This window comes from Conger conger, chromosome 2 (genome assembly GCF_963514075.1).
Source record: "Conger conger chromosome 2, fConCon1.1, whole genome shotgun sequence".
NCBI lineage: Eukaryota > Metazoa > Chordata > Actinopteri > Anguilliformes > Congridae > Conger > Conger conger.
The window spans coordinates 55,377,404-55,391,489 of record NC_083761.1 but is presented as its reverse complement, the minus strand read 5'-3'; the positions used below and the strand labels follow the sequence as shown (position 1 = coordinate 55,391,489).

General features: G+C 42.4%; 1 protein-coding gene across 3 annotated transcripts in view; it reads right to left on the bottom strand.

Moving 5' to 3' along the window:
• Positions 1–14,086, bottom strand: part of LOC133122805 (axin-1-like) — a 38,123-nt gene continuing 24,037 nt past the window's right edge. The window contains exons 6-11 of one of the 3 annotated variants that reach the window (XM_061232976.1): positions 7,746–8,284; positions 6,943–7,122; positions 6,307–6,555; positions 5,396–5,503; positions 3,836–3,985; positions 1–2,817 (exon numbers count right to left, since the gene is read on the bottom strand). In XM_061232976.1, the coding sequence (XP_061088960.1) occupies positions 2,691–2,817; positions 3,836–3,985; positions 5,396–5,503; positions 6,307–6,555; positions 6,943–7,122; positions 7,746–8,284 (1,353 nt within the window). In that variant the 3' untranslated portion in view covers positions 1–2,690. The remainder of the gene's footprint in view (positions 2,818–3,835; positions 3,986–5,395; positions 5,504–6,306; positions 6,556–6,942; positions 7,123–7,745; positions 8,285–14,086) is intronic. The other 2 variants (XM_061232977.1, XM_061232978.1) reach the window with 2 other exon arrangements.

Sequence of the window (14,086 nt, the reverse complement as noted above, 5' to 3'; positions counted from 1 at the left end):
TACAGTTGTTTAATTTCTTTATTGTCCAAGTACCTTTTAAAAGATAACTGTACAAGTCAGCACACTGAAGTATATCCATGGTACTAAATATCCAAATGTGCTGTTGGCTGAAGACACATGAAAATGTACATATTTACACAAAGGCATATCCAGAATGAGTTTATGCAGTGTCACTTAAAAAATGATAACCAACAATGCCATTGGGGGGGGGGGGGGGGGAACTAGACCCTGGATGCAAGCAAAGCCTCTGAAATTTGGGAATCGCATAAAAGACAAAAGAGATTTTAATATAAAGGCACTCCGTGATATACATTTACAATACAGCCATTTTACATTGGGATAGTCACTTAAGGGCTTTCACAGTAATTCTGCCATTTCATTTTCCATCACCTGTGACTAAAACCAACAGCATGCTGAAAATTACAATCCAATACAGAGACTGGAGAAAAAAAAAAAAGAAAAAAAAAACCTTGACAGCTTTGCCACATTTTTATTCAGTTCCTATTCTGATATTTTTGGATATTGAAGAGGAATAAATAAAGTTGGCATTATCAGCAAAACAGCACTTTTTAAAATGTATGTTTTAGTCACAGAAGTTCATTACTAGATGTTAGCTTTGTACAGACCTGCATATTAGGAAAAAAAAAAAATCAGTCTAAATAAATACAAAAATAGCATTTGGAGAACATTAAAATTTCCCTAAGTAGGATGCAGATATAGCATGTACCCCCGGTGATTTAGCACTCGTTTGATATCCTAATATTTCCTGCATGTCATTTCCCTAAATGCATTAAATATTATACATTCTACTGCTGACCCCTGTAGAATAAAATATATAGTACGCCATTCTCTTCACCTTTTGAACTGGGCTTTGAATTAGAGGAATATGACAGAAGACAAAATGAATTTATGCAGATATGCAGTACACAGAATCATGAAAATAAAACTTAAAAACAAATTAACTGATTACAAACACTAAAGTATTTAATGTATACGGTGCTCTTTGGTGTTTTATGATCCAGCAAAAAAGGTAGATTAATTTATACTATAGGTTAAATTTTTTAAACAAATGTCAATGTCCTCAGGCACCCAAATTTAGCCAAAACAAGTTGAAAAACGTAAGACTTAAGATCATTCAGTCCTTTTTTAATACATTAAGGTATGTGTAAACATGAATCGGATTTAAAAACCAGAACAACCACACATTTCACTAAGGACCCATTGCTCAGTGATCCAGCATACAGATGGCTTCTGTACAATGACTGATCAATCCTTTCTCCACACCACTTGCCAACTTCCCTAGATACACTTCACCTTCACAACCTGACATTTTCTACATTCCAGTCCCTGAACAAACAGAGACTCCCCCCTCAAACTCTCGAATTGTTCGGTCATGGTGAAAGCGCATACTTAATGTGTGAACAGCAATGTATACTTCCCAAGGACTACTCTTAAATATTGCTAATTTTGGTATTTATTTGCTATAATTGGCATGTTTGAAGAATGGATTCAGGGCGGTTTTGTTTTTGTTTTGTTTTTGTTCCCACTTTTGTGGAATACATTCTTAGAGATTTCCTGCTTATCTGCATGGATCTGCTTAGGGTAAATGCACTAAAGAATACCTGAATAGGGTACCTTCTCCATGCATGTGCCCCATTGGCACCAGGAAGACTGAAGTTCTGTGTGAATGCAACAATCCAAGAAACAAAATTCCCAGCGAACATTTACCACACCGAGGAAGTGCAGCAGTTACAGTCATATCCTGCTTCAACAGAGCAGGGAGGCAGGTGTTAAGATCATATTCACACAGCGGTTACCAGGACTTTCAGAATTACAAAGTGAATGGTGGTGTACCTTTACTTCCAGCAAATGGGACAATATTGGCTTTTGTGAGGGTCTTGGAGGTTTACAAGCACTTGGGAAAAGCCGGGTAAGTGAAAGGATATAGTGGCAGATGAAATACACACAGAAATTTTGGACACTTCAGATGAGCAGTTCAAAACAAAATAGTGACTGTGAATTGGAGCTGCCCATCCACTGAATGCACAGGGGTAAAAACCAATAGACTTTTCAAAAAATACTTTCATATATATAAACTTTTTTCTGTTTTATGTTTAAACAGAGGGCCTGTACACATCTGGTAAATTTAAAAGTACCTGTACATATCAAAATTACACGAAAGTATTGTTACATTACAAAGGATACTTTCCTTCTATTACATCATATCAAAAATATGCAGCTGTAGTAAACAGATTCAAAGTACAATTTTTCTAGTACAACTTTACAATGCTACATTACAGAGTTAGAAATATACCAAAGAAAATATAATGCTGCATCATTCCTTTTTAAATTGTCATTTTTCAAATTTTCCCACAAGAAGCAGTTTCCGCTGTTAAAGCACCATTTATTCTCCTAAGCACTGAGCAGCTGGTAAAGAAAAATATAACCTCTGTGCAGAAGTGGAAGCCTCTAAGTCTGTATTGGATATCCCACAGTGACACTTTCCAACCTCTGGTTCCTCCAGAATGTTCCCCTCCAGTTTACTAAGACATTCCCGGTTTCCTCATTCCATTTGACAACCCCCCCCCCACCCCCCCGATTTCCACCGGAACACATTCCCTTTCGCTCATCACAACATCTCGGCCCTCTCCAACAGGGCATTTCTTTCAGTGTGCCTCCCGCTTCACTCTTCAATCAATTTTTTCCACTTTCCCAATGATTTTCTCCTCGAAGATGGGCAGGATCGCATCATCTTCACGTACCTCTTCGAACACAACACCACAGTCAAACTCGTCGCTCACCTTCTTGAAGTAATACCTACCAAAATCAAGACAAAAAAAAAAAAAAAAAGTTTGTAGACCACTTAAATATGCTGATAATGCTCCCAGAAATTACATCCCTGAGATTAACCTTTTCAAATTCATACTGGCAATTATTGCCATTACAGCTGAGCTGTGCAGTTATTGCACTGGAGGACTTCACAACTTACACAGCTAGTATGCAGATAGACAGCAGGCATCTGATCACCCAGCTTCTGTGCAAAGAGACCCATCATCTCCTGGGACTGTTTGCACCAGCTGGGCGTAAAAGTGGGTCTTACTGTTAAGTCGGTTGTAGCTACATCCAACATTGTCTTCAATATTAACACCTGTTGCACCATCAAAAACTATGACTAAGCACAGCGAAGTCCAGCGTAGACAATGCGCTTTTATCTTGATAGCCATCGTGTGCGTGTTGCTAGGCTACAATACTGCTACAGCATGATAATGCAACTATATATATTTCTTTTATTTATTTATTTAATATGAATCTATTTTACCATTATAATATTGGCCTAATAAAACTGCAATCTTAATATTTAAGTCTTATATAAATATTCTTTTGAGCCTGAAAGCACACTGGTTGTACAATCTAAAAGCATGAAGTTTGTTTCTAATTTTGCCATTAAATTGTGTGTTACCTAGGAGAATAGTCTGAAAGTTTCACTAACGGCAACCCTGTATTATGGGTTGAATTTACCTCAAAAATTAGAGCAATACCCAGTTCTACAGGTGTCCCACAGGTGTACAGTATTTTTTAACATTGGACCTAACCATAGGACCGGGCGCATGTCCGGCTCATGTGACCGGCCCTTACTGACCATTCTCACGAACACAAACATACCGGACATAGCCAAGGTTTGATTTGGAAAGTTGGACACATCACAGCTCTGAGAGCCATGTCTTCAGCCTGAGTATGTGGTCACATTTGGTCTTGAATTAAAATTGTCTACAAATGAGTGTATAACATTCGACCGGATTGGCCAATTGACGACGAGCATGAAACGTGGCTTCACCTGTAGCTCCCTTTCTTAGTCAGCAGCTCCTTGAACTGGCCGAGTGTGACTATCCTTCCTTTGACCGACGTCCTGTAGGGGATAGGCTCTCCACAGAAGTAGTACGCCACTGTGATGTTCTCACAGGGCAGCTTCTTCATTGTTTTATGCCTGGAAAAGAAACATCATCCATGTTAAGCGCAACCTTGAAAACACTGTACCGTAACTCCTGCCATAAAACCTACAGCCATGAACAAGTCATCAGGGGCCTCCAGACACAACAAAAGCAGCTTACTCAAGGACATGATGCCACAGAATGACATCACATGAGGGAGGGGGGTTGTGGGGGAGGGGGGGGGGGGAAATCAGGACAGTTTCAATTGTGAATCCAGACACACTAACCGTTCCACCGTTTCCTCTGCCCTGCATACTGGCATGTGGGACACAGTATATTCGGAGGGATTCATGAGAATTCCCCGCAGGCTTTCGCGCAGAGATCAAACGTCAAGGAACCAGCTGTAAACGACGCAAGCCGAAGAATTCGCTTCTCAAAAAAAGACGGTAGGCGACCCTGTTCCGCGAAGCCAATTTCATCTCTCCTTTTTTTTTTTTTGGACGGGTGATAAATCCTTTGAAACGGCTTCAAAGTAACGCAGAGCGACACCATCCCCGCCACACTTCTGATCATATTTTATGAGCTGGTGTCAGGGCTCCTGGCCCTTTAATGCGGATGGGGGAAAAGGCATTAAAAAGTGGGGCGATGGTAGGGTGCCGCTTTGGTCCTGCTCTGTCCTGCCAGCAGGTAGCGTGTTCCTCAGCGTCCCGGTCCCCCATGAAAGCGTGGCGGGGGGCCACATCAGAGCGCCGAGCCGCCCAGTGGGGCCCCGGCGCATCCAGGCTGCGGCGCTTTCATCAGCTCATTATGGCGGCTCTGAAGTCTCCCAACATCATAAAGCTGCCTGTCTCGAGTGAGGACGTGCCTTTGGAGTCTCAGAGGGGGGTGGGTGGGGGTTTACCACAGCCCCCTCCCGCAGCCCAAAATCCATACACACCATATCAAAGCCTCGCTCTCAGCCTCAGATTGATCAGTGCAAGCATAAGCATTGCCCTCGTGTTCTCTCAATATCTGGATAGACAACTTGAAATAAAGTGAAACTAAACGAGATTAGGCACTACTGTAAACAACAACAAATGGGGTTAGTTTACTTTCGCAAAACTTTAACGTTAAAACAGCAAAATTAATCACACAGAAGCTCAAGAAAGCCTTTGCTTCTTCTGCTAAGGCTCATTATATCTATTAATATTCTGCAGTCATGTATTGGCAGATTGACTGCATTCGCCCTTTACGAAGTAAATTCATCTTTATCACTCTTAATTTAGTAACAGGAAATGACTCAACACATATACAAACATACACACTTGGGGGTTTGTTTGTTAGTGCACTACGAGAGTAAACAAATCGCACTAAAGCTCTTGGACACCAGTGTATATACAGAGCGTGGCCTGTATATTCACAGCACTGGACAAGGACACTAGCGGAGGACTGGACAAGCACTACAGGAAGGTAGTGGAGTAACGTACTGGGACTCGGAGAGGTCGGTGTCGGAGACTGCAGGCACCACGCTGAGCGGTGGGAACAGTGTGGGCCTGACAGCAGTGCGACCCCTCTGGATCACCTCCATCACATACCTGAGGAACAACCCCGGAGTTAGAGACCGCCTGTGGGGTCTCGCGCGGTCGGCCTGAGGTGCACAAACACGCACATACATACGTACATACATACATGCAGCCTGAGGTGCATACATACATACAGCCTAAGGTGCACAAACACGCACATACACACATACAGCCAGAGGTGCACAAACACACATGTACATACACACATACAGCCTGAGGTACACAAGCATGCACGCACGCATATGCACACACACACACACACACACACACACACACACACACACACACACACACACACACACACACACACACAGACACACACAGACACAGACACAGACACAGACACACACACACACACACACACACACACAGGCATGTGTACACATGCGTACACACAGGTGCAGAAATGTAAACGCACCCTCTCCGTCTTTAACACACACACACACACACACACACACACACACACACACACACACACACACACACACACACACACACACACTTCTGAACATACACAGACCCTTCTCTAATCTTTCACTGCGATAGTGAGATCGCTGTAGCAGCATCTGTCATATTGACCCCGTGCCTTTGCAGACGCGTACTGCTTAAGAATTTCACCCAGGAGACGCATCCAACACTAATTCAGAGCCACAAAGATTCTCTGTGAAAAAAACGAAGAGCAACGCTAGCAGCACAACCACAACCTGCCGCACGGACGCGTCTCATCCACGTCCGCCTCACGGAAAAGGAACACCCTTTGAGGAACGGACGAATCCCGCGATCTCCGCAAAGGCGCCGGGGATCAGAACCCTCACCTCTGTTTGGTCTGCAGGGTGCCCGACTTCTTCTTCTCCTCCTCAAGCCGCCTCCGGGCCTCCTCCAGCTGGGTGAGCGGGTTGGGCGCGGGGTTGGGGGGCATGGTGGGGTCCTGGATGAAGGGGTGCGAGGGCTGCACGGTGTTGCGGAGCTGCGCGCTGATCCAGGGGTGAACTGCCCCGGGGCGTTCCACCGAGCTGGGCCGAAGCGCGTCATGGCTCAGGGTCTTCTTGGCCCCAGCGGCGCTCCTGAGGGGGGGCGAAGAGCAGGAGAGGGCTCCCGTTTGAACTCGGTACAAACCGGCTGCGCCTGGCGGGGGCCGGGCTTAAGCCGCTGCTACACGGTGTTCACACGAGCGGGATGAAAGGAGTGGGCGGGCACGGCGTAATGAAGCGCCTCCCTCGCTCTTTAACCCTTTCAGGTGTAAGGTCATCTGAAATGAACACTCTACTGCTGATGTAAGCAACACTTCTGGTGATTGAAAGCACCAACATTGAAGCATACTACAACCATACTCTTCAAAGGATTAGGATTTTGAAAAGAAGATTAAAAAAAAAAAAAACCTACTCTACAAAGGGTTTAAATTGTGAAAAAACATTGCCAGAAAACACAAATCTTCAAAGGCTTAAACTCACCCGTAAGGAGCCTTCTTGTGGCGGCCTGACTCTTTCTCACCCTCCATCATCCACTGTAAGATCTTCTGGTTCCTCTCCAGATCCTCCGTGGGGATCTGCATCTCAAAGTTGCGGACTTCCTCGGCCTTCCCGGGCTCCGCCTTCTTCGAGGTCCGCTTGGACAGTGTGCTGCCTTTACTGCTGCAAGGACAAACAAAACTGTTGGGACCTCTCTTTTCCCTACCTTTCTGCTTTTTTTCCCCCAATTTGGAATCTCTATAATTATACCCCCAAGTTACTGCTATGCCACCAGAATCTATGCAACAACGACACTGCTGCTGCCTGCGTTTGCCTGCAAGCTTCAAACCGGGGTCAAATACATAATGGTCTTGGATTCCAACACTTTAATGTCCTCGACTGATCTTGCCTGGAGCAAGTCAGCCAACCAAGAAGACCAGAAGGCAGGGATTGCACTTTCTTAGAGCATTTCATAGCTTTGAATACACCAGACAAGCTCAGTAAAGTGTAGTCACAATTACATATTTGACCCAGGTCTGGTGTGCACTTTATATCCTACGTTTCACACAATCCTACAGGAGACGACATGTGCCAATCAGTGGAGAAGCGGATCTGTCGCTAATGGTAACAGGCAGGCTGTAGGTCAATTTAGAAACCTTATAAACGCCCCTAAACATAACTTTATGTTTTTCCTCAAAAAATTGCTACACAGATTCCTTTTAAAGAATATATTAACTGAGCAGAGATTGAAAAATAAACTGAGGGAAAGGTAAAGTGTTATTAACAGGACAGCAAAGGGTGCATACTTGTGTCCCAAAGACTCCATGGGATTAGGGGCCATGTTGTCGGCGTAGCTGCGAGACTTGGTTGCATAGTGATGTGGCTCTACATTCCAGGCAAAGTTGTTCTGCACCCGCTGCATAGCCTCCGACTCGATCTGCTCTTTGGGTTTGACGCCACCCGTGTGGTGGATGTGGTACACGTGCTTGTGGTGGTACATGCTGCCCGCGTCCGGCTTGAGCCCCTGCTTGGCCAGGTGCTTGCCGTGGCCCGGGGCGAGAGGCATCGCCAGCCCGGGCATCTTGCCCGACAGGACGCCGTCGGGCGATCGGGACTTTGGAGAGTGGCGGCCGGTGCCGGGAGACTGGCAGCCGGGCGTCCTCATGACGCGCTGCACGTGCTCGTCCAGGATGGACTCGGGGTTCTCCTCATGGGCATCGCGAAGCTGCAGCCCGTTGTAGGTGGTCTCCGAGTAACGGGCGTTGTAGGGTTGGGGGGCCGGGGGCAGCTTGTGGCTCGCCAACGAGGGCACCGTGGAGACGTCGGCGTCGTCCCCTTCCTCTTCCTTCGAGGGAACATTCAGACGAGAGAGAATTGTTGTGTCGGCATGAATATGAATGGCAATACTTTCACAACTTCATATTACTTTCTAAGCAGTATGTATTCCAATCCTCCTAAATCAGGGGTGACAAACTGAAATCCCAGAGGGTCGCATTGGCTGTGGGTTTACATGGTCTCCTTTCAATCAGCTGCCATTGAGAACAAGGTTACTAGCCAATCAATGACTTAAGGAGCACAGGTACCGAGATCCTCCTGAAAACCCTCCAGGACTGGAGTCTGAGACCTGTGTCCCAAATTTGTTGTTTTACACACATTTACAGTACATTTACATTTAGGATTTATTAAATGCTCTGCGATTTACAGCTTACTTCTTAATATACATTCAAACCCTTTCAACACAGCTGAATAATTCCTGGAACAATTCAGGTTAAGAATCTTGCCCAAGTCTACAAAAATAGTGCCCCATTGGGAACTCAAACTTGCAACTTTTAAGAGGCAAGCTCAGTTCCCAAATGAATGTACTCGACTGCTGCGGAGTAGGCCTGTTTATTCAACTTATTTCTACTTGGCACCCAACAGACTGAAATCCACCCCCACAATGAACAGTTATGTCACAAGCAGTTACTCCACCAACTTTCAACCAAATCCAGAAAGTTTGAATTGATTTTATTAACAAGATTCAGAAAGGTACACCAACCTAAACAAGACGGGTAATCACATACCGCAACCTCGACTCCACTCCGTGGAGGCAATTAATTACTTGAAGGTCACATATGTTGAAGGTTTTTTTTTTGGTGATATGCTAAGTTTTGTCAGAGGTCCTACCAGCAGAGGTCACCCTGCTACATTATTTATATCCCACTACCCCGTCATGATGACTGCACCGGTGCAGAGAAAAGACAGACAAAAGAAGCGACGATCGGGTATGCACACCCTGACATTACATACACCACTTAAGACTTTCACCATCATTAAGGCAGGTGCAATTCAGGACTGCATTCATTTCCCACAGAGAATCTGCCATATGGCCCGTCCTTTCAGCAGAGATGAAAGAAGCTTGGCAAGTACTGTTCTTGTGTTCGGCTGTACACGGAAAACAGATTTGCTACCTGAATTTCACTCATATTTGTACTGTAGTTTTTCCGAGTCCCCGGACAGCTGTGCACAGTGCCTTTCTCCAGAAGCACCGAGCCACTGGCCGAGACAGCCGCTTCACCTGTTCACCCGTGTTTGAAGTAACCTGGCGTGGAAGCCTTCGGCAAATCGCAGTCTGAAATTTATGTGCCAGCTGCCTTGATGCAGACTCCAGGTACAGGATTCTGAGGCTGTTTGATGAGCGGCTGGCGAGCAGACATTTTCTCATACGAGAAGCTGTGGAAAACATTACTCCGTGCTCTCATTTTCACAGTTCATTTTGACAAAGGGTAGAGATGCCAAATTGAATCTTGCTTTTTTGCATGCATGCAGTTGGCCTCTTCTGAATTCATTTGAGAATACGAAACACGTAGGAGAATAATGAATTTAAGGAATGTGTATTCATGAAATTCAACAGTTCACTGTGGCCATATTGGGATTACAGATGAACAACAATATTTTAGGCTTTGTCAAGCTACCAGACAGTTATGGAGGAATAATCCAGTCATAATTCAAAATGGAAATTAGCAATTGCATTTTGGCTCCATTCGATGTACGTAGGAATCATGACATAATTCATATTCAAAACCAGAAGTCCACTCTGCGTTTCATTTTGAAGTCAATGTATGCACTTTATCGGACAATTTGCCTTTTCATTTTCCATACGTAGAATTCATAACCCAGCCATAATTAAAATGCAAATGGCAACCATCAAATCTGTATGCCTGATATAACATTTTCTTATTGTAACCGCATGATTGATGACAAAAAATAATTAATCTTGTTTTGCATGTTTGAAGGCAGACAAATGAAAATCCATTGCAGTTCTGCAGTTTGCAATTTCACCACTGTGTAATCATGCATCTGCCTTGATGAAATTCAAATAATAATGCAAACAGTCCTTCATTTTCATTTTCAACGTTAAAACATCTGTCAGTCAAAGGACAGGGGCGTTTGTGTGGTGGTTCAACCACCAAAGGCCCCCTAACAAACCAAAGATTGGTATGTTTTTCAGGTATAATTAAATATATATACATTTTCACTAAAGATAGCTAAAGTTTACACGGCACTAAAATTCAAGTGGATTATAAATAATGCCTGCCCACCAAAAGACGCTACTCGACATTGGTAATACTGGCTCACAATTAATGAGTAGGAACTTTAAGAAAAATGTAAAAGACGCAGCTTTAGTTCAAGACTATTTTCAAACTGGAATGCAGTTGAAGACATTTGAGGAGGTAGCATTTAGACTACAAGTCAAATACTCTTTTCTAAAGTACGGCTGCCTGGCTCATTTTCTCTTAAATGTGCATCTAGTGACCACTGTCGGGTGTATTGTCAACAGGCTTTATGGCCTGGCCATCCATGCTAGCTACCTAATGTTATTTAATTTAGCTACCAATTCCCGCTTGCCAGCATTTAAAGCAGCAGCCTCAAAATTACCACCTTTACTTCATGTTTCATGTATGAATTGGTTCTTCATCTTGTTCCAAGAGCTTCCCAGGCTTACAAGCTTATATTTATCAGATAAACTTGACTAATGCACCTTTCTTCAAGCTCCAAGCCTACGTAGTTTGATTAACATGTCTTTCGACTTGAAAAAGTGATTGCCAATGAAGGATTGCATTTGCATTTGAAATTTGGTGGGGAAATGCATGACAATGTGAAAATGATAATGATAAATGATAAATGGAAGCAATGACATTGGATTTGATTAGTCACCCTTGTGCTAGATAAACATGAAAACAAAATGTTAAATAATTTCCTTTTTGTCATGGCTCTTGCAGTTACAATAAGAATCTCAGAAGAATGATTTAAAATGAGAAGATTTATTCATATTTTTATGTTTTTAATTTTCATTTAAATTGAAATGGGTTGTCTTAGAGGGTGAGAAAATAAACTGTTTACATTAACTTGAAAATGAAAATGCAAAGCGGGATTTTGCATTTAAATTTGAATTGTCATTATTTTTTTGTGCACATCGAATGGGAGTGAAATGCAATTGCGGATTATCATTTTCATTTTAAATATGACAGGACTGTGCTTTCCACAAAGTGCTTCATTGCAAGCATTTTGATTACCAGCCAGCTTGTGCCTAACGCTTTTATGTCATTTTTATTTTTTTTAAAAGCACAGACATTAATTCAAGTAACAATCACAAAAATGCCAAGTGCTCAGCTCAGGTCAGGGATAATTGTAAAGGATGCATAAATCATCTTCTGCAATCAGTGCTCATCAGAGTGTATACAGAGAACTATCCTTAATGGAGTGTTCCACTGATTCAGTGCACTTGCCTTAAAAGCCAGACGTGGGCAAATTGTAACCATTGGATTCATCAGCATTCATCAATCCACTCCAAATTACTCTGGGCTTTTCACAGATGCCAAGTCAATATATCCAATTCAGTGGATACCATTTCTCTCCATTTATCACTTCACAAACCCAGCGGAGGCCCACTAGTACCGCTTCAGGCCTTGTGAAAAATCCATGCACGTACAACAGTAAATGAGGAGTGTACTGGTTTTCCATATACCATTTGTGTAAATAAATAAATAATAGTACCCTTTTTTTTTTCTTTTTTTTTCTTTTTTTACAAATGCTAAAATCTTCAGAGTAGTACAATAACGGCAAATATAATTCTAAGAAAACAAAAAACTCCTGGGCTAAAGCCCTAATGGCTGAAATGCACTGTACCGTGACACCAACTGCAAGACCAGGAGGACTAACACTATAATTTATCTGCCTTGAGACTTAACACCCGGCTTTCTGTATTGCAATAATCTATTTGTGGAGTTTGTTGGCATTTCTTCACGCCCTGTTGCAGTTCAAACAAACCTATTACACTGTGCTGAGCTCATGAGTGCCTCAATCTGCAGGTGTTCTACCTAACATTGAAGACAAAGTGGACACAAACACACAGAAATCCTTGATCCGCCAAGTTTGGAATTCCACTGAATAAATCACAATGGCATATTTGCCATTTTAAAACAGAAATGCACATTACTGAGAACCAAATGGCTGGCAGTCTTGATGAAAACCACAAAGTGAGAGAGGGCTTGGTCACAGGCAGCCACACACACACCATTTATGGACAGTTTAAAAACAACAGTACTTTAAACGCTACCAGTGAGCTCATTCAACTCAACAGCAGTGAGACCGCTGCCAAACACAATGTAATAGAATATAAGGCCATGGGGGCTATTTATCAGTTTATTTTGGTAACTGCATCCAGCTATAGAAAACAAACAAAAAATAAGGTCAAAAGTTGAGAATAGCTGGAAATAAATGACCAATGCAATATGTTTCCCTGTTACACTGATCATGCAAATTCAATGGATGACTGAAGGGGAGAATAAAACAATGCGTTTTATTTTTATGTTTCTGACACAGGGTTAAATTAAGATGGACTTTTGAATATTGCATATTCATGTTTCAATTTTTAAAATGCATTCAAGCCTATTACTTATACAAGTACACAATATGTTTGATGCCTCATCATGAATTTATCTCCATAATGCGTGAAAACATTTAATTTCCATAATTGACACTTTCCTTTTCATATAACGACTGTAGGACTGTGGTAGTTTGAAGGCTGAATGTATGCATTTTATGATATACGCACATGCACGCAATTCATGGGTGAACAATGAAGGTGTAAATCAGAACCGGCTTTTCAGCTGGGCTCCCCTTGTCAAGGTTACACTTGCTGTTTCCCAAGGTCCCTCTAACAAGCAGCAGTAATCAAAAGCAAAATGACCAAGCATATTCTCATCTGACTAGATTTCCGAAGCTTCTCAATTTTGTGCAGATGGCCAAGCACAATTCATTATAAAACAGCGATAGCTTTCACTTTCAAACCCTGACCCTGAATGACGATTGAACCATTCATTCGATATGTAGGCTCTTTTAACATTGATTGAAAGGGCCAGGTTTTAACACCTTTTCTAGAAAAGTTTCACAGTGACACAGGGAGATTTTTGCCAATCACCTTTTCGGTTGTCTGACACAGATGATCTTTGTTTTGTTCAATGTAGATGGCTAACCAAAAAGAGGGGAAAAACAAGCAGCTGAAAAGGGCTTCAGCTCAGATTGTGTGTCCCTGACGAAGGCAAAGGCATCAACAGCAAATAACTATTTACTTAAATGGAGATGCTTCCGTGACTACAGATTTAGAAGTTAATCTGAACTGACGTACTATTGATGAAATGGCACTTCACGGCTACCAGCAGGCCATCAGGCAGTTTTGTCTTGCAGTTTTATAAACGTGGAGAAATTCAATGAGCCATTCATAATTTACGTGATTTTGAGCAGGAATCAAACGGCAGTGGAAAATGGGCGCAATTCTAATGGATTGTTATTAGGCTTTTTTTTTCTTTTTTTTTTTAGTTTTGAAGATGTTTTCCCCAGTCTAGGCGCTCTTGCAATTCAAAAATGCTTTAAATATATTTACCATTTTAAAAAAAGGTGCTTTATTGTGCATAGAAATTAATTAGGCTGCTTCTATCAGACTTAATTAAGATCAGATAATTCACCTGTATATGAAATATGACTATAGGAATAAAGAGGCAAACAAAAGTTCTTAAATTTGACCCTCAGTGCAATACATCTAAATCCAAACTGAACCAAATATTTGTTTAGAAATGTATGTTTATGCTCCATTTTCATGTTGTGT